The sequence below is a fragment of the Xylocopa sonorina genome, unplaced genomic scaffold (assembly GCF_050948175.1).
Source record: "Xylocopa sonorina isolate GNS202 unplaced genomic scaffold, iyXylSono1_principal scaffold0206, whole genome shotgun sequence".
NCBI classification, from domain to species: Eukaryota; Metazoa; Arthropoda; class Insecta; order Hymenoptera; family Apidae; genus Xylocopa; species Xylocopa sonorina.
In genome coordinates this window covers 320,645-341,398 of record NW_027490277.1, presented here as the reverse complement: position 1 = coordinate 341,398, position 20,754 = coordinate 320,645, and the positions used below count along the sequence as shown (strand labels likewise).

Here is a 20,754-nt window from a genome sequence, read left to right as displayed (position 1 = left end):
GAGGTTGTAAGGCTCTGCTCGGTGCCTCCGACTGTTGAGACCGATGTGTAAATAAGCGATTGGATGAAAATTCTAGTCGGTCCACTGCAAGCGGTGCTCTTTGGCGCGGCTGAGGGGCTCAGGTCGTTGGTGGTGAAGGCAGGGCTTCCGACCGTACTTGCCACACGTCTCGTGAGGAGTAACTCCTGCTCTCACGGCATGGCGATAATGTCAGACGGCCGTATTCGAGAGACTAACGCTGACCCAGAGATTGTCCACTGTGGGGATCAATTCTGGTTTTGGGGTGGGTTTTCAGGGATTGTGTGCTGTAGCAAGACAATCAAGCTGAAAGAGCCCGACTCCTGGATAGTGCTTTCCTCCTCGACTAGGTTTTCTGCCGATCGCTAATGATAAGTTGGTGGATGGTTCGTTTGAAGGAAGGTTCGGTTCGAAGATGAACGTTCAGGCGCGATGCTGAAGTTCAACTGGTTTCATTTGGAAAATCTCGCAAGCTTCTAATCTTGGAGAGGGAAGATCTTTCTTCTAATTGGACTATGTGAGTCCTGTTAGGGGGTGGCTATTGCGGACAGTAACCTATAAGGAATGTCCGTGGTCTTTTGGGAGGTGTGCTCCAAGACGGAGAAAGTGGCCATGAAATCTACGTCCTGTCAGGCATGTGTCGACAAAATGACATTGTCAAGGGGCGCAGTCTGGTTTCTTCGGAGTTTGGAGTTTCTGTTTACAGTCCGAATGCGGACTAAGTGGGCCTTCGTCTGTTGCGGCCATAAATTCAAAGTCAGACAATGAATGTTAGCATAAATGAACTGCCTTTCGAAGGTAGTCATTGAGGTTCGTAGATGCCAGAACGCTAGCTGGATATTTCCAGATGGGGACTGAGGTCCCTGCCGAACTCTTGGGTAGAATTTATGCCCGTGGTTGACAATGGCAGATTGGAAACATGCATGACAGACGGAACTGATGGGCCAGAGAAGAGGGGTCTGGAAAATAGCCTAAGACCCGTGGGTGTGCCACGGAACATCCTCCCCCCGTTGAGAGGACTCCGATCAATTAAGTTATAGATATCAGACGTATGTGGTACGTCAAGCTTGATTATCTTGGTGTCCAGTATGAGTTAGGTAGTGATGATAGAAATGGTGCTAAGTACTCACCGAACGGCGTTCTTTGAGATACATTAAATGGTCAAGATTAACAGGCTTCCCTGGTGGAGACTGATGTCGCCAGGTCATCCTCCTCGCCTGGTTGATATAATAGAGGTGCGAGTCCCTTCACACTCCGATTGAGCACACTCGTGGCAGTTTTGACCGTCACAACGCGAACAACACCGTCGGAACCGGGATGAGCCTTGAGCACCCTGCCCAAGATCCACTGCATCGGAGGAACGTTATCTTCCCTGAGGAGCACGATAGTACCCTCCTTGATTGAGTGGGTCCCGTTCTTCCATTTGCTTCGTTTGGTTAGCTCGTTTAGGTACTCGAGGTGCCAGCGTTTCCAAAAATGTTGTTTCAATTTTTGTATATGTTGCCACGCTGACAAACGATTCGTGGGAACATCCACGAAATTTCGCTCTCGTAAGCTCGTAAGTGATTCGCCAATGAGGAAATGTCCAGGAGTTAAAACGATCAGATCATTAGGGTCTGATGAGATAGGTGTTAGTGGGCGGGAATTGAGAACCGCCTCAATTTCTATTATTAATGTGTTAAAGTTTTCGAATGTGAACGGCTCAGTACCCGCGACGCGTGTTAAATGGTGCTTGAACGATTTCACTGCAGCTTCCCATAAGCCTCCGAAATGCGGAGTGCGTGGAGGAATAAAGTTCCATTTGATTGCTCTATTTTCTAGAAAATTTCCCAGCTGCTGGTTGTAATCGTTGGATTTGATAAGTTCTTGCAACTCGTTATCTGCCCCGACGAAATTCCTTCCGTTGTCGGAGTATATTGCTTTGCATAGTCCCCGTCGCGCGATAAATCGTTTAAGTGCGGCGATGAAGCCTTCACTTGTGAGATCACTCACCAGCTCCAAGTGAACGGCTTTAACCGCGAGACATACGAAGACCGCGACATAAGCCTTGTGTTGATTGCGGCTTCGATGTTTCCGCTCTTTAATAAAGAACGGACCGCAATAGTCGATGCCGACGTGCGTAAAGGGCCGTGATTCCGTGACTCTGGCTTCGGGTAGATCTCCCATAGTGTAGTTCACTGCTGGTGGTCGTGCTCGAATACAAGGGATGCAGTTCCTTAAGGCCTTCCATACCTGGCTTCGCCCGTCGATCGGCCAATACCGGCGCCTCACGGCATACAACGTGTTCTGGACACCGGCGTGTAAATGAGTGTGATGTTCAGCTTGAATAATCAAGGTGGTTACGTGTGCCTTGGGAAGAAGTATGGGGTGTCGTTGCGAAAATGGTATCGGCGAATGTCTTAATCGGCCCCCGACTCGGAGAATCCCATCCTTGTCGAGAAAAATGGCCAAACGTTGGAATTTACCTCCCACGTCTCGCTGATTATTTTTCAGTTTGTGTAGTTCCGTTCTGAAATGAGTTCGTTGGAGGAGCTTGATGAGTGCGTCATGGGCCCTGGCGAGTTCGTCCGCCGTGAGGCCCCCCTTTTCCTGATTGTTCCTTTTCCACCGAAGGCAGCGTGCAGCGACGCGTTGCATCTTGTGCCAAGAGGAAAATTTGTCGAGGATATTGGCGTCGATCGTGGATAGATTCAGACAGGTTGCTGTCTTTTGTTCCGGTATGATAACGCAAGGTTCGAGTTGTTCCTTTGGCCACGAGGATTCTTCTCGACTCAACCATGTTGGTCCAAATTGCCAAATAGATGGTTGAATGAATTCTTGCGGTTGTTGTCCTCGTGAAATCAGATCCGCTGGGTTTTCGGAGGTTGAGATATGTCTCCAGTCAGCAGTATCCGTTCTAGACTGGATCTCGGATACTCTATTGGCGACAAATGTTTTGAGAAGATGCGGAGAGGTTCGTATCCAATGTAATACGATCGTAGAATCTGTCCACATGAAGGTACGATGAATTTTAATATGCAGTGCCTCTTTCGTCGTTGTCAGTAAGGATGTTAAAAGTAGAGCTCCGCACAATTCAAGTCGTGGTATAGATTGTGTTTTTAACGGTGCCACCCTTGATTTTGCTACGAGAAGCTGTACGTGTATGTGACCGTACTCGTCTATCGTGCGCACGTAGAGACATGCTCCATAAGCCTTTTCGCTTGCGTCGCAGAATCCGTGTATTTCTATGGTTGTTGGTGACCGCGAGACTGTTCGCCGCTGGAAAACGAGTTTGTTGAGTAACGGAAGTTGTTTATAGTATTGGTTCCACTCCGTGTGAAGATCCATGGGAAGCGACTCGTCCCAGTCAATCTTAATTGTCCAAATCTTCTGCAACAGCATTTTGGCGAGAATTATAACTGGTCCCAGGAGTCCCAATGGGTCGTAAATTTTAGCGATTTCTGACGTGATGAATCGTTTGGTGACTCTTGAAGTATTGGGTCGCGGTTGGACCTCGTAGGAGATGGTGTCGGCAGAAGAGTTCCAGACGATTCCTAGAGTTTTTAACGTCGATGATTCTCCGAGATGCAGTCGTTTGTTGATGGATTGTTCTGGCAATCCATCCAGTAAGGTCTTGTCGTTGGCTGCCCATTGTCGAATATTTAATCCCGATGAATTCAATAATCCTGTCAATTCCTTCCGTAATTGTAGTGCCCCCTCTAGAGTTGGAGCTCCGGTTAATGCGTCGTCTACATAGAAATCTCGGAGTAGGGCTGTGGCCGCGAGAGGAAAGCGATGCCCTTCGTCTTGCGCGAGTTGAGTGAGGCAGCGGATTGCTAGGTATGGTGCGGCGGATAGCCCAAACGTCACTGTTTGTAATTCATATGTTTGGACTCGACCGGTATCATCACGCCACAAATGCGTTGGTATTTTCTATCTTCCTTGCGGATGAGGAACTGTCGGTACATCTTTTCGATGTCGCCGGTTATTACGTACTGATGGATGCGGAATCGGAGTAAAATGTATAATAGATCGTCTTGAATCTTCGGTCCGGTGTGAAGAGCGTCATTTAATGAAACGCCGGTGCTTGTTTCTGCGGAGCCATCGAATACCACTCGAAGCTTCGTAGTCTCGCTCGTGACTTTGGTCACCCCATGATGCGGCAGGTAATACCCATTGTGTTCTTCTTCATTCTGTGAGATTTGGGTCATGTGTCCAAGTTGGAGATACTCCTGTATGACTGCGTGGTATTCTTGTTTTAACGTGGGATTGCGTTGCAATTTTCGTTCGAGCGATTCTAGTCGTCGTAGAGCCCTTACCTTTGATTCTCCTAAACGTGCTTGTTTGTTATTAAAAGGGAGTGCGACGATGTATCGGCCTTCAGCGTTGCGTGTGACGTGTTCTTTGAAGTGCGTTTCGCATAAATGGTCGGAATTCGAAAGGTGTCGAACTTGAGGACCTTCTTCGACTTCCCAAAATCGTGTCAGGTCGAACTGGAGCGCGTTAGTTGTGTGGCATGAAATGTCGTGTATCGGTGATGTGCTTGGCGCGCTCCCCCCGATGACCCATCCGAACATCGTTTTTTGCAAGTATAGGTTGGGTTCGGTGGGAGTGGACAGATTGATTTGTCCGACGGTGATGAGTGACAAGGTGGTTCCAGATCCTAGTAATATGTCGATCGGTGCTGGTCGATGGAATTCTGGGTCTGCTAATTTGATGTTCCTTGGAATATTTATTAATGATCGGTCGATGGGTTGGTCCGGAATTAATGATGATATTTTAGGTATTGTCAAAAATGTTAACGTCCGTTCGTAGCTATTGAATTTGGATCGGATGGTCGCTGTAGCGGTGTGTCTGGCCACCGTAGACAATTGGTTGAGAGCCCCCACTGGCACGTGGCAACCCTTCGTTGGGATGCCTAGCCGTTTTACTAGGTCCTCTGTTATGAAGTTGGTGGTGGCACCTGTGTCGACTAAGGTCCGGCAATTGACGGGTTGAAGATCCTTGTCGAGAATGTGGACCTGTGCTGTTACAAGGAGTTCATTTTTAATTGAGTCGACCACAAATGCGTTGACCCGACTCTGGTAATTGGGGGCTCCAGGTATTGATTGTCATTTGTCATTTTCCACTTGCGGGGCTGGTGAAATTCTGGGTCGTTTCGCTGCAGAAGTGGTTGCCCGATCATGAACCTGTTTTTCTTGATGTAATAGTGTGTGATGGTGCCGATTGCATCTGCGGCATGTTCCTCTATTGCACGTATCTGACTGGTGACCGGGCCCCAGACAATTCGTGCACAATGCGGCCCCTTTTATTGCCTTCACGCGACCTTCCACTGACAGGATACGAAACCTTTGACATTGCCATATTCCGTGTAGATTACGGCAGAATAGACACCTTGAAGTCGTGGGTGTTCCGCTTCCCCTGATTTGTTCGCGGGAAGTATGTGTTTCCTCGGGATGGGTCGAGGTTACGAATGCATGGCCTTGTAGACCGCGCTTGTTGTTGTTAACCCTTCCTGATGTGCCGCGGCTGGAGTGTCCTATTGGCTGAACAGGTGGTTTATGGCTCGCAGGTCTGCAGTTTGCCCTTTTTTCTAAAAAGTCGAGCAAATGGGAGTACGCCGGCATTTGCTTGTCCTTTAAAGAAAGCTCCCAATGCCACGCTGTGTCGGTACTGATCTTTGCCAATATGAGAGAGATGATCATGCTGTCCCATGACGAAATGTCGACCCCCAGATTCTTCAGTGAACGTAGGTGTTGACGCACGGTGTCGACGAGGTTGCCTAAGGCTTCTGGCGTATCCCGTGCCAGAGGAGCTATGTTATGGATCGCATGACAATGTTTTAGCAGAATTTTGCGTCTGCAATAGAACTTTTCCTTGAGCAGTTCTATTGCATCCGCGTAGCCTGACTCGGTAATGCTTAATGATTCGATACAGGCGGCTGCCCGGCCGGTGAGTGTGGACCGTAGATATTGAAATTTCTGTACTGGTGATAAGTCATCGTTTTCGTCAATCATCGATGAGAAGGCTTCGAAGTATGATGTCCAGTTTTCGATTGTTCCGTCGAAAGTCGGTAAACGCATCTCGGGGAGTTTGATAGCCATCGGCGCAGCGGTGGTGGCCGTGGAGGAGTTCGAAGGATGGTGCCGTAGCGGAGCTCTTGAACGGTCTCCCTCGATGAATGCGTTCGCTCGTGCGACCACCGTCATGTAATCTCCGTGAATCTCGAAGCGACGCGGTTCCTCGCCACTATCGGCTTCTTCGATTTCAAGTTGGATCGCGTCGAAGCGATCCCAGATTTGGTGTAGGCTATCTAAGTGTGCCCGAATTAGACCTAGATCGCGGCGATCGGACTGTTTCGCGTTGTCTAATAATTTCGAGAACGCGGTGATGTGCCCTACTATGTTGCCGCGTTTACGTCGCAAGGTACTGAGGCTGGTGCCGTGTGGAGCGGAATGGCTGGAGGAGCCTTCGGATGATTTTGCCATTGTGATATTGGCTGATCGAGAAGTGGACTTGGCGAACACAAAACGAGCTTACCTTGGTGGACGTATTCTCGTGGTGGTGAATTATCGTATGCTGCTCTCTATCCTTGGCGTGCTGCCTTAGTCTTGATGTGATGCTGAATCACGGATGCGGCTGTCACACACAAGTTTAATCCAGATTGCACTGTAAATCCGAATGCACATGCACCTTCACTCGATATTTCGCACTGTACTTAACCCGTAGGTCGCTGAGAATCCGGCTCGAAGGACCAAAAATGTTTCGCGATAGTCGTTACGCGAAGCTCGTGATTCAACAGCGGCCAGAGAACTGGCCAGCAGAGGTTGTAAGGCTCTGCTCGGTGCCTCCGACTGTTTTGTCACGGGCGCTCCTACGTCTTTTTACGGAGATAGGAGTGTTATGAGGGTTTCAGGCCTGAACCTGATGATGGATAGATGGTAGTAACTGGTGTTTTATTGAGGTTCAACAGCGACCAGGTAAACTGGCCAACAGAGGTTGTAAGGCTCTGCTCGGTGCCTCCGACTGTTGAGACCGATGTGTAAATAAGCGATTGGATGAAAATTCTAGTCGGTCCACTGCAAGCGGTGCTCTTTGGCGCGGCTGAGGGGCTCAGGTCGTTGGTGGTGAAGGCAGGGCTTCCGACCGTACTTGCCACACGTCTCGTGAGGAGTAACTCCTGCTCTCACGGCATGGCGATAATGTCAGACGGCCGTATTCGAGAGACTAACGCTGACCCAGAGATTGTCCACTGTGGGGATCAATTCTGGTTTTGGGGTGGGTTTTCAGGGATTGTGTGCTGTAGCAAGACAATCAAGCTGAAAGAGCCCGACTCCTGGATAGTGCTTTCCTCCTCGACTAGGTTTTCTGCCGATCGCTAATGATAAGTTGGTGGATGGTTCGTTTGAAGGAAGGTTCGGTTCGAAGATGAACGTTCAGGCGCGATGCTGAAGTTCAACTGGTTTCATTTGGAAAATCTCGCAAGCTTCTAATCTTGGAGAGGGAAGATCTTTCTTCTAATTGGACTATGTGAGTCCTGTTAGGGGGTGGCTATTGCGGACAGTAACCTATAAGGAATGTCCGTGGTCTTTTGGGAGGTGTGCTCCAAGACGGAGAAAGTGGCCATGAAATCTACGTCCTGTCAGGCATGTGTCGACAAAATGACATTGTCAAGGGGCGCAGTCTGGTTTCTTCGGAGTTTGGAGTTTCTGTTTACAGTCCGAATGCGGACTAAGTGGGCCTTCGTCTGTTGCGGCCATAAATTCAAAGTCAGACAATGAATGTTAGCATAAATGAACTGCCTTTCGAAGGTAGTCATTGAGGTTCGTAGATGCCAGAACGCTAGCTGGATATTTCCAGATGGGGACTGAGGTCCCTGCCGAACTCTTGGGTAGAATTTATGCCCGTGGTTGACAATGGCAGATTGGAAACATGCATGACAGACGGAACTGATGGGCCAGAGAAGAGGGGTCTGGAAAATAGCCTAAGACCCGTGGGTGTGCCACGGAACACTATCGTAAAAGTACGAATTTTAACTATCGGTGGGAATTTTTTTCTTCAGACTACTCTCAATATACAAATTTTAACTGTGTGTTGAAATCTTTTCGTCAAACAATCGTCATTATACGAGCTTTAACTCTAGGTTGGAATTTTTTTCTTCAAACTATCGTCTATATACGAAATTTATCTCTTGTTGGGAATTCTTAGCCAAACTATCGTAAATGTACGAATTTTACCTATCGGTGGGAATTTTTTTCTTCAGACTACTCTCAATATACAAATTTTAACTGTTTGTTGAAATCTTTTTGTCAAACAATCGTCAATACACGTGGTTTAATACCAGGTTGGAATTTTTTTCTCCAAACCATCGTCTACATACGAATTTTAACTCTGGATGTGAATTTTTTGACAAACTACCGTCAATGTACTAATTTTAACTCTCGGTGGAATTTTTTTTCTGCAAACTACTGCCAATATTCAAATTTTAAGTCTTGGTTGAAATCTTTCTGTCAAACAATCGTCATTATACGAACTTTAACTCTAGGTTGGAATTTTTTTCTTCAAACTATCGTCTATATACGAAATTTATCTCTTGTTGGGAATTCTTAGTCAAACTATCGTAAATGTACGAATTTTAACTATCGGTGGGAATTTTTTTCTTCAGACTACTCTCAATATACAAATTTTAACTGTTTGTTGAAATCTTTTTGTCAAACAATCGTCATTATACGAGCTTTAACTCTAGGTTGGAATTTTTTTCTTCAAACTATCGTCTATATACGAAATTTAACTCTTGTTGGGAATTCTTAGTCAAACTATCGTAAATGTAGGAATTTTAGCTATCGGTGGGAATTTTATACTTCGGACTACTCTCAATATACAGATTTTAACTGTTTGTTGAAATCTTTTTGTCAAACAATCGTCAATACATGTGGTTTAATACTAGGTTGGAATTTTTTTCTTCAAACTATCGTCTATATACGAAATTTATCTCTTGTTGGGAATTTTTTGACAAACTACCGTCAATGTACGAATTTTAACTATCGGTGGGCACTTTTTTCTGCAAACTACTGTCAATATTCAAATTTTAAGACTTGGTTGAAATCTTTTTGTCAAACAATCGTCATTATACGAACTTTAACACTAGGTTGGAATTATTTTCTCCAAACTACCGTCTATATGCGAAATTTATCTCTTGTTGGGAATTCTTAGTCAATCTATCGTAAAAGTACGAATTTTAACTATCGGTGGGAATTTTTTTCTTCAGACTACTCTCAATACACAAATTTTAACTGTTTGTTGAAATCTTTTCGTCAAACAATCGTCATTATACGAGCTTTAACTCTAGGATGGAATTTTTTTCTTCAAACTATCGTCTATATACGAAATTTAACTCTTGTTGGGAATTCTTACTCAAACTATGGTAAATGTAGGAATTTTAGCTATCGGTGGGAATTTTATACTTCGGACTACTCTCAATATACAAATTTTAACTGTTTGTTGAAATCTTTTTGTCAAACAATCGTCAATACATGTGGTTTAATACCAGGTTGGAATTTTTTTCTCCAAACCATCGTCTACATACGAATTTTAACTCTCGATGGGAATTTTTTGTCAAACTACCGTCAATGTACGAATTTTAACTACCGGTGGGCACATTTTTCTGCAAACTACTGTCAATATTCAAATTTTAAGACTTGGTTGAAATCTTTTTGTCAAACAATCGTCATTATACGAACTTTAACTCTAGGTTGGAATTATTTTCTCCAAACTACCGTCTATATACGAAATTTATCTCTTGTTGGGAATTCTTAGTCAATCTATCGTAAAAGTACGAATTTTAACTATCGGTGGGAATTTTTTTCTTCAGACTACTCTCAGTATACAAATTTTAACTGTGTGTTGAAATCCTTTCGTCAAACAATCGTCATTATACGAGCTTTAACTCTAGGTTGGAATTTTTTTCTTCAAACTATCGTCTATATACGAAATTTATCTCTTGTTGGGAATTCTTAGTCAAACTATCGTAAATGTACGAATTTTAACTATCGGTGGGAATTTTTTTCTTCAGACTACTCTCAATATACAAATTTTAACTGTTTGTTGAAATCTTTTTGTCAAACAATCGTCATTATACGAGCTTTAACTCTAGGTTGGAATTTTTTTCTTCAAACTATCGTCTATATACGAAATTTAACTCTTGTTGGGAATTCTTAGTCAAACTATGGTAAATGTAGGAATTTTAGCTATCGGTGGGAATTTTATACTTCGGACTACTCTCAATATACAAATTTTAACTGTTTGTTGAAATCTTGTTGTCAAACAATCGTCAATACATGTGGTTTAATACCAGGTTGGAATTTTTTTCTCCAAACCATCGTCTACATACGAATTTTAACTCTCGATGGGAATTTTTTGGCAAACTACCGTCAATGTACGAATTTTAACTATCGGTGGGCACATTTTTCTGCAAACTACTGTCAATATTCGAATTTTAAGACTTGGTTGAAATCTTTTTGTCAAACAATCGTCATTATACGAACTTTAACTCTAGGTTGGAATTATTTTCTCCAAACTACCGTCTATATACGAAATTTATCTCTTGTTGGGAATTCTTAGTCAATCTATCGTAAAAGTACGAATTTTAACTATCTGTGGGAATTTTTTTCTTCAGACTACTCTCAATATACAAATTTTAACTGTTTGTTGAAATCTTTTTGTCAAACAATCGCCATTATACGAGCTTTAACTCTAGGTTGGAATTTTTTTCTTCAAGCTATCGTCTATATACGAAATTTAACTCTTGTTGAGAATTCTTAGTCAAACTATCGCAAATGTAGGAATTTTAGCTATCGGTGGGAATTTTATACTTCGGACTACTCTCAATATACAAATTTTAACTGTTTGTTGAAATCTTTTTGTCAAACAATCGTCAATACATGTGGTTTAATACCAGGTTGGAATTTTTTTCTCCAAACCATCGTCTACATACGAATTTTAACTCTCGATGGGAATTTTTTGGCAAACTACCGTCAATGTACGAATTTTAACTATCGGTGGGCACATTTTTCTGCAAACTACTGTCAATATTCAAATTTTAAGACTTGGTTGAAATCTTTTTGTCAAACAATCGTCATTATACGAACTTTAACTCTAGGTTGGAATTATTTTCTCCAAACTACCGTCTATATACGAAATTTATCTCTTGTTGGGAATTCTTAGTCAATCTATCGTAAAAGTACGAATTTTAACTATCGGTGGGAATTTTTTTCTTCAGACTACTCTCAATATACAAATTTTAACTGTTTGTTGAAATCTTTTCGTCAAACAATCGTCATTATACGAGCTTTAACTCTAGGTTGGAATTTTTTCTTCAAACTACCGTCTATATACGAAATTTATCTCTTGTTGGGAATTCTTAGTCAATCTATCGTAAAAGTACGAATTTTAACTATCGGTGGGAATTTTTTTCTTCAGACTACTCTCAATATACAAATTTTAACTGTTTGTTGAAATCTTTTCGTCAAACAATCGTCATTATACGAGCTTTAACTCTAGGTTGGAATTTTTTTCTTCAAACTATCGTCTATATACGAAATTTATCTCTTGTTGGGAATTCTTAGTCAAACTATCGTAAATGTACGAATTTTAACTATCGGTGGGAATTTTTTTCTTCAGACTACTCTCAATATACAAATTTTAACTGTTTGTTGAAATCTTTTTGTCAAACAATCGTCAATACACGTGGTTTAATACCAGGTTGGAATTTTTTTCTCCAAACCATCGTCTACATACGAATTTTAACACTGGATGTGAATTTTTTGACAAACTACGGTCAATGTACTAATTTTAACTCTCGGTGGGAATTTTTTTCTGCAAACTACTGTCAATATTCAAATTTTAATTCTTGGTTGAAATCTTTCTGTCAAACAATCGTCATTATACGAACTTTAACTCTAGGATGGAATTTTTTTCTTCAAACTATCGTCTATATACGAAATTTATCTCTTGTTGGGAATTCTTAGTCAAACTATCGTAAATGTACGAATTTTAACTATCGGTGGGAATTTTTTTCTTCAGACTACTCTCAATATACAAATTTTAACTGTTTGTTGAAATCTTTTTGTCAAACAATCGTCATTATACGAGCTTTAACTCTAGGTTGGAATTTTTTTCTTCAAACTATCGTCTATATACGAAATTTAACTCTTGTTGGGAATTCTTTGTCAAACTATCGTAAATGTAGGAATTTTAGCTATCGGTGGGAATTTAATACTTCGGACTACTCTCAATATACAAATTTTAACTGTTTGTTGAAGTCTTTTTGTCAAACAATCGTCAATACATGTGGTTTAATACTAGGTTGGAATTTTTTTCTTCAAACTATCGTCTATATACGAAATTTATCTCTTGTTGGGAATTTTTTGACAAACTACCGTCAATGTACGAATTTTAACTATCGGTGGGCACTTTTTTCTGCAAACTACTGTCAATATTCAAATTTTAAGACTTGGTTGAAATCTTTTTGTCAAACAATCGTCATTATACGAACTTTAACTCTAGGTTGGAATTATTTTCTCCAAACTACCGTCTATATACGAAATTTATCTCTTGTTGGGAATTCTTAGTCAATCTATCGTAAAAGTACGAATTTTAACTATCGGTGGGAATTTTTTTCTTCAGACTACTCTCAATATACAAATTTTAACTGTTTCTTGAAATCTTTTTGTCTAACAATCGCCATTATACGAGCTTTAACTCTAGGTTGGAATTTTTTTCTTCAAGCTATCGTCTATATACGAAATTTAACTCTTGTTGAGAATTCTTAGTCAAACTATCGCAAATGTAGGAATTTTAGCTATCGGTGGGAATTTTATACTTCGGACTACTCTCAATATACAAATTTTAACTGTTTGTTGAAATCTTTTTGTCAAACAATCGTCAATACATGTGGTTTAATACCAGGTTGGAATTTTTTTCTCCAAACCATCGTCTACATACGAATTTTAACTCTCGATGGGAATTTTTTGGCAAACTACCGTCAATGTACGAATTTTAACTATCGGTGGGCACATTTTTCTGCAAACTACTGTCAATATTCAAATTTTAAGACTTGGTTGAAATCTTTTTGTCAAACAATCGTCATTATACGAACTTTAACTCTAGGTTGGAATTATTTTCTCCAAACTACCGTCTATATACGAAATTTATCCCTTGTTGGGAATTGTTAGTCAATCCATCGTAAAAGTACGAATTTTAACTATCTGTGGGAATTTTTTTCTTCAGACTACTCTCAGTATACAAATTTTAACTGTTTGTTGAAATCTTTTTGTCAAACAATCGTCATTATACGAGCTTTAACTCTAGGTTGGAATTTTTTTCTCCAAACTAACGTCTATATACGAAATTTATCTCTTGTTGGGATATCTTAGTCAATCTATCGTAAAAGTACGAATTTTAACTATCGGTGGGAATTTTTTTCTTCAGACTACTCTCAATATACAAATTTTAACTGTTTGTTGAAATCTTTTCGTCAAACAATCGTCATTATACGAGCTTTAACTCTAGGTTGGAATTTTTTTCTTCAAACTACCGTCTATATACGAAATTTATCTCTTGTTGGGAATTCTTAGTCAATCTATCGTAAAAGTACGAATTTTAACTATCGGTGGGAATTTTTTTCTTCAGACTACTCTCAATATACAAATTTTAACTGTTTGTTGAAATCTTTTCGTCAAACAATCGTCATTATACGAGCTTTAACTCTAGGTTGGAATTTTTTTTTTCAAACTATCGTCTATATACGAAATTTAACTCTTGTTGGGAATTCTTAGTCAAACTATGGTAAATGTAGGAATTTTAGCTATCGGTGGGAATTTTATACTTCGGACTACTCTCAATATACAAATTTTAACTGTTTGTTGAAATCTTTTTGTCAAACAATCGTCAATACATGTGGTTTAATACCAGGTTGGAATTTTTTTCTCCAAACCATCGTCTACATACGAATTTTAACTCTCGATGGGAATTTTTTGGCAAACTACCGTCAATGTACGAATTTTAACTATCGGTGGGCACATTTTTCTGCAAACTACTGTCAATATTCGAATTTTAAGACTTGGTTGAAATCTTTTTGTCAAACAATCGTCATTATACGAACTTTAACTCTAGGTTGGAATTATTTTCTCCAAACTACCGTCTATATACGAAATTTATCTCTTGTTGGGAATTCTTAGTCAATCTATCGTAAAAGTACGAATTTTAACTATCTGTGGGAATTTTTTTCTTCAGACTACTCTCAATATACAAATTTTAACTGTTTGTTGAAATCTTTTTGTCAAACAATCGCCATTATACGAGCTTTAACTCTAGGTTGGAATTTTTTTCTTCAAGCTATCGTCTATATACGAAATTTAACTCTTGTTGAGAATTCTTAGTCAAACTATCGCAAATGTAGGAATTTTAGCTATCGGTGGGAATTTTATACTTCGGACTACTCTCAATATACAAATTTTAACTGTTTGTTGAAATCTTTTTGTCAAACAATCGTCAATACATGTGGTTTAATACCAGGTTGGAATTTTTTTCTCCAAACCATCGTCTACATACGAATTTTAACTCTCGATGGGAATTTTTTGGCAAACTACCGTCAATGTACGAATTTTAACTATCGGTGGGCACATTTTTCTGCAAACTACTGTCAATATTCAAATTTTAAGACTTGGTTGAAATCTTTTTGTCAAACAATCGTCATTATACGAACTTTAACTCTAGGTTGGAATTATTTTCTCCAAACTACCGTCTATATACGAAATTTATCTCTTGTTGGGAATTCTTAGTCAATCTATCGTGAAAGTACGAATTTTAACTATCGGTGGGAATTTTTTTCTTCAGACTACTCTCAATATACAAATTTTAACTGTTTGTTGAAATCTTTTCGTCAAACAATCGTCATTATACGAGCTTTAACTCTAGGTTGGAATTTTTTCTTCAAACTACCGTCTATATACGAAATTTATCTCTTGTTGGGAATTCTTAGTCAATCTATCGTAAAAGTACGAATTTTAACTATCGGTGGGAATTTTTTTCTTCAGACTACTCTCAATATACAAATTTTAACTGTTTGTTGAAATCTTTTCGTCAAACAATCGTCATTATACGAGCTTTAACTCTAGGTTGGAATTTTTTTCTTCAAACTATCGTCTATATACGAAATTTATCTCTTGTTGGGAATTCTTAGTCAAACTATCGTAAATGTACGAATTTTAACTATCGGTGGGAATTTTTTTCTTCAGACTACTCTCAATATACAAATTTTAACTGTTTGTTGAAATCTTTTTGTCAAACAATCGTCAACACACGTGGTTTAATACCAGGTTGGAATTTTTTTCTCCAAACCATCGTCTACATACGAATTTTAACACTGGATGTGAATTTTTTGACAAACTACGGTCAATGTACTAATTTTAACTCTCGGTGGGAATTTTTTTCTGCAAACTACTGTCAATATTCAAATTTTAATTCTTGGTTGAAATCTTTCTGTCAAACAATCGTCATTATACGAACTTTAACTCTAGGATGGAATTTTTTTCTTCAAACTATCGTCTATATACGAAATTTATCTCTTGTTGGGAATTTTTTGACAAACTACCGTCAATGTACGAATTTTAACTACCGGTGGGCACATTTTTCTGCAAACTACTGTCAATATTCAAATTTTAAGTCTTGGTTGAAATCTTTTTGTCAAACAATCGTCATTATACGAACTTTAACTCTAGGTTGGAATTATTTTCTCCAAACTACCGTCTATATACGAAATTTATCTCTTGTTGGGAATTCTTAGTCAATCTATCGTAAAAGTACGAATTTTAACTATCGGTGGGAATTTTTTTCTTCAGACTACTCTCAATATACAAATTTTAACTGTTTGTTGAAATCTTTTCGTCAAACAATCGTCATTATACGAGCTTTAACTCTAGGTTGGAATTTTTTTCTTCAAACTACCGTCTATATACGAAATTTATCTCTTGTTGGGAATTCTTAGTCAATCTATCGTAAAAGTACGAATTTTAACTATCGGTGGGAATTTTTTTCTTCAGACTACTCTCAATATACAAATTTTAACTGTTTGTTGAAATCTTTTTGTCAAACAATCGTCATTATACGAGCTTTAACTCTAGGTTGGAATTTTTTTCTTCAAACTATCGTCTATATACGAAATTTATCTCTTGTTGGGAATTCTTAGTCAAACTATCGTAAATGTACGAATTTTAACTATCGGTGGGAATTTTTTTCTTCAGACTACTCTCAATATACAAATTTTAACTGTTTGTTGAAATCTTTTTGTCAAACAATCGTCATTATACGAGCTTTAACTCTAGGTTGGAATTTTTTTCTTCAAACTATCGTCTATATACGAAATTTAACTCTTGTTGGGAATTCTTAGTCAAACTATGGTAAATGTAGGAATTTTAGCTATCGGTGGGAATTTTATACTTCGGACTACTCTCAATATACAAATTTTAACTGTTTGTTGAAATCTTTTTGTCAAACAATCGTCAATACATGTGGTTTAATACCAGGTTGGAATTTTCATCTCCAAACCATCATCTACATACGAATTTTAACTCTCGATGGGAATTTCTTGGCAAACTACCGTCAATGTACGAATTTTAACTATCGGTGGGCACATTTTTCTGCAAACTACTGTCAATATTCAAATTTTAAGACTTGGTTGAAATCTTTTTGTCAAACAATCGTCATTATACGAACTTTAACTCTAGGTTGGAATTATTTTCTCCAAACTACCGTCTATATACGAAATTTATCTCTTGTTGGGAATTCTTAATCAATGTATCGTAAAAGTACGAATTTTAACTATCTGTGTGAATTTTTTTCTTCAGACTACTCTCAATATACAAATTTTAACTGTTTGTTGAAATCTTTTTGTCAAACAATCGCCATTATACGAGCTTTAACTCTAGGTTGGAATTTTTTTCTTCAAGCTATCGTCTATATGCGAAATTTAACTCTTGTTGAGAATTCTTAGTCAAACTATCGCAAATGTAGGAATTTTAGCTATCGGTGGGAATTTTATACTTCGGACTACTCTCAATATACAAATTTTAGCTGTTTGTTGAAATCTTTTTGTCAAACAATCGTCAATACATGTGGTTTAATACCAGGTTGGAATTTTTTTCTCCAAACCATCGTCTACATACGAATTTTAACTCTCGATGGGAATTTTTTGGCAAACTACCGTCAATGTACGAATTTTAACTATCGGTGGGCACATTTTTCTGCAAACTACTGTCAATATTCAAATTTTAAGACTTGGTTGAAATCTTTTTGTCAAACAATCGTCATTATACGAACTTTAACTCTAGGTTGGAATTATTTTCTCCAAACTACCGTCTATATACGAAATTTATCTCTTGTTGGGAATTCTTAGTCAATCTATCGTAAAAGTACGAATTTTAACTATCGGTGGGAATTTTTTTCTTCAGACTACTCTCAATATACAAATTTTAACTGTTTGTTGAAATCTTTTCGTCAAACAATCGTCATTATACGAGCTTTAACTCTAGGTTGGAATTTTTTTCTTCAAACTACCGTCTATATACGAAATTTATCTCTTGTTGGGAATTCTTAGTCAATCTATCGTAAAAGTACGAATTTTAACTATCGGTGGGAATTTTTTTCTTCAGACTACTCTCAATATACAAATTTTAACTGTTTGTTGAAATCTTTTCGTCAAACAATCGTCATTATACGAGCTTTAACTCTAGGTTGGAATTTTTTTTTCAAACTATCGTCTATATACGAAATTTAACTCTTGTTGGGAATTCTTAGTCAAACTATGGTAAATGTAGGAATTTTAGCTATCGGTGGGAATTTTATACTTCGGACTACTCTCAATATACAAATTTTAACTGTTATTGAAATCTTTTTGTCAAACAATCGTCAATACATGTGGTTTAATACCAGGTTGGAATTTTTTTCTCCAAACCATCATCTACATACGAATTTTAACTCTCGATGGGAATTTCTTGGCAAAATACCGTCAATGTACGAATTTTAACTACCGGTGGGCGCATTTTTCTGCAAACTACTGTCAATATTCAAATTTTAAGTCTTGGTTGAAATCTTTTTGTCAGACAATCGTCATTATACGAACTTTACCTCTAGGTTGGAATTTTTTTCTTCAAACTATCGTCTATATACGAAATTTATCTCTTGTTGGGAATTCTTAGTCAAACTATCGTAAATGCACGAATTTTAACTCTCGGTGGGAATTTTTTTCTTCAGACTATTGTCAATATACAAATTTTAACTATTTGTTGAAGTCTTTTTGTCAAACAATCGTCAATACACGTGGTTTAATACCAGGTTGGAATTTTTTTCTCCAAACCATCGTCTATATACGAATTTTAACTCTGGATGTGAATTTTTTGGCAAACTACCGTCAATGTACGAATTTTAACTCTCGGTGGGAATTTTTTTCTGCAAACTACTGTCAATATTCAAATTTTAAGTCTTGGTTGAAATCTTTCTGTCAAACAATCGTCATTATACGAACTTTACCTCTAGGTTGGAATTTTTTTCTTCAAACTATCGTCTATATACGAAATTTATCTCTTGTTGGGAATTCTTAGTAGCAACTACTTGTTGGAGTTCAACGATGCCGGGTCGGCCGCGCCGACCAAGTCCGATAGTCCGCTGTTTTCGTCCTTAAAAGCCGAGAGTCTCGGGGAACGCATTACATTGTGTTTCTTTACGGTTCCCGACACGGTCACTCTCTTGGATAGTCGTTATACACTCACTACGGTTTCACCGCGTCTCTTGTAAAAATAATCTGCTTAATAAATTAAATTTACAACAGGTTATGGGCCCAGGGTCGGTGTATAGTGATTAAGGTAACAGCAAAGACAGTGAGAAAGGTTTTAAGTGACATAAAGTTTAACAAAGTGAAGCACAATGTCTTATGGTACAAGTGGCACTCAGTTTGCGATCCAGAAACTAAATAGTGAAAACTACTCGGTGTGGAGTTATAAACTGGAACTATTGTTAATTAAAGAAAAATTGTGGGAAGTGATCACGGAAAATAAACCGGAACCAGTGAACGCTGCGTGGACGCTTAAAGACAATGAAGCACGTGCTACAATTGGACTTTTAGTAGACGATAACCAATTGCAGCACATCCGGAATGCGAAAACGGCACGCGAAGCTTGGAATTCCTTAAAAGAGTATCACCAAAAGGCCACTTTAACAAGTAAAGTTCTTTTGTTAAAGCGTTTGTGTCGTACGGTAATGAAGGAAGATGGTGATATGGAACATCACATTACCACGATGTCAGGATATTTCGAGCAATTATCCGCTCTCGGACAGGATTTACCGGATAATTTGATGGCTGCAATGCTGCTCGGAAGTCTTCCGGAATCATACGAAACTTTAGTTACAGCCCTGGAAAGCAGGCCCGAGGAGGATTTCACATTAAAACTTGTAAAAGGTAAATTAATCGATGAGTTCAAAAGACGCAAAGGCGCCAAAGATACAAGGGAAAATATATCAAATACGGAATCAGCGTTGAAATCGCATTTTAAAGGTAAAACCGGTGCACAACCCAAAAGGACTTGTTATTTTTGTAAAAAATCCGGACATTTGAAAAACGATTGCACGAAATACAAGTCGTGGAAAAGCAAGAAAGAAAATGCGAATACAGTGTCGGAAGAAAAATCGTCAAGCGAACATTGTTTTTACGCGAAGAATTCGGCGGACAGTTCTGAGGAAACGTGCATCAAAGTCGGAACGCACACAAACGAAAAACTACACTGCTGGATAGTCGATTCTGGTGCAACGAGTCACATGTCTTCATCAAAAGAATTTTTTCAAGAATTCAACGCGGAAAAGGGAGGACACGTGCGTCTCGCGGACGAAGACAAAACGGTTGATGTGCACGGAATCGGATCAGGTACAGTAAAGTGTGTAGTAGATTCAGGTAAAGTTTCCGAGATGAAAGTGCGTGACGTGCTGTATGTTCCGTCGCTCGGTTCTAGTTTGCTATCCGTAAGGAAGCTGACGAAAGACAAGTATATCGTGACCTTCGACGATAAAGACTGTAAAATTTCGAGGGATGGACAATTACGCGCGGTTGCAACACTATCTCCCGATCTTTATCGGGTGAAAACGGTCGAAAGTGCGTGCGTTGCGAGTGACGAAATCGATACCAAACATACAGACAATTGCCAACACACTTGGCACCGACGTTTTGGTCACCGGGACCCCAACGCGATAAGCGAGCTTGTCGGCAAAGGACTCGCCACAGGCATAAAGATAACAAACTGCGGTCAAAGAATAACCTGTGAATGTTGCATCATGGGAAAAATGTCGCGAATACCGTTCCCTAAGGAGTCGAAAAATAGGTCAACTAAGATTTTAGAACTTGTTCACACGGACGTTTGCGGGCCCATGCAAACAATTACGCCAGGCAATAAAAGGTATATTTTAACCATCATTGATGATTATTCCCGTTATACCCATGTCTATCTATTAAATCATAAGAACGAAGCTGTAGGTCGTATCAAGGAATTTGTGGAAATGGCAAAAACACAAGTTCAAAAGAAACCGAAGAAGATACGATCGGATAGAGGAAGGGAATATATTAATGAAGAATTGCAAGGGTACTTGAGAAAAGAAGGCATTCAAGTACAATATACCGCCGCATACTCACCGCAACAAAACGGTGTCGCGGAGCGG

General features: G+C 39.3%; 1 protein-coding gene across 1 annotated transcript; it reads right to left on the bottom strand.

The window, feature by feature from the left end:
- Window positions 1–1,185: 1,185 nt before the first annotated feature.
- Window positions 1,186–5,112, bottom strand: LOC143432429 (uncharacterized). Its single transcript, XM_076909107.1, has 3 exons — window positions 5,073–5,112; window positions 3,914–5,023; window positions 1,186–3,866 (listed from the first exon to the last, which is right to left on the bottom strand). The coding sequence occupies exons 1-3, from the start codon at window positions 5,110–5,112 to the stop codon at window positions 1,186–1,188; spliced, it is 3,831 nt and encodes a 1,276-aa protein (XP_076765222.1).
- Between the last annotated feature and the right edge of the window lie 15,642 nt (window positions 5,113–20,754).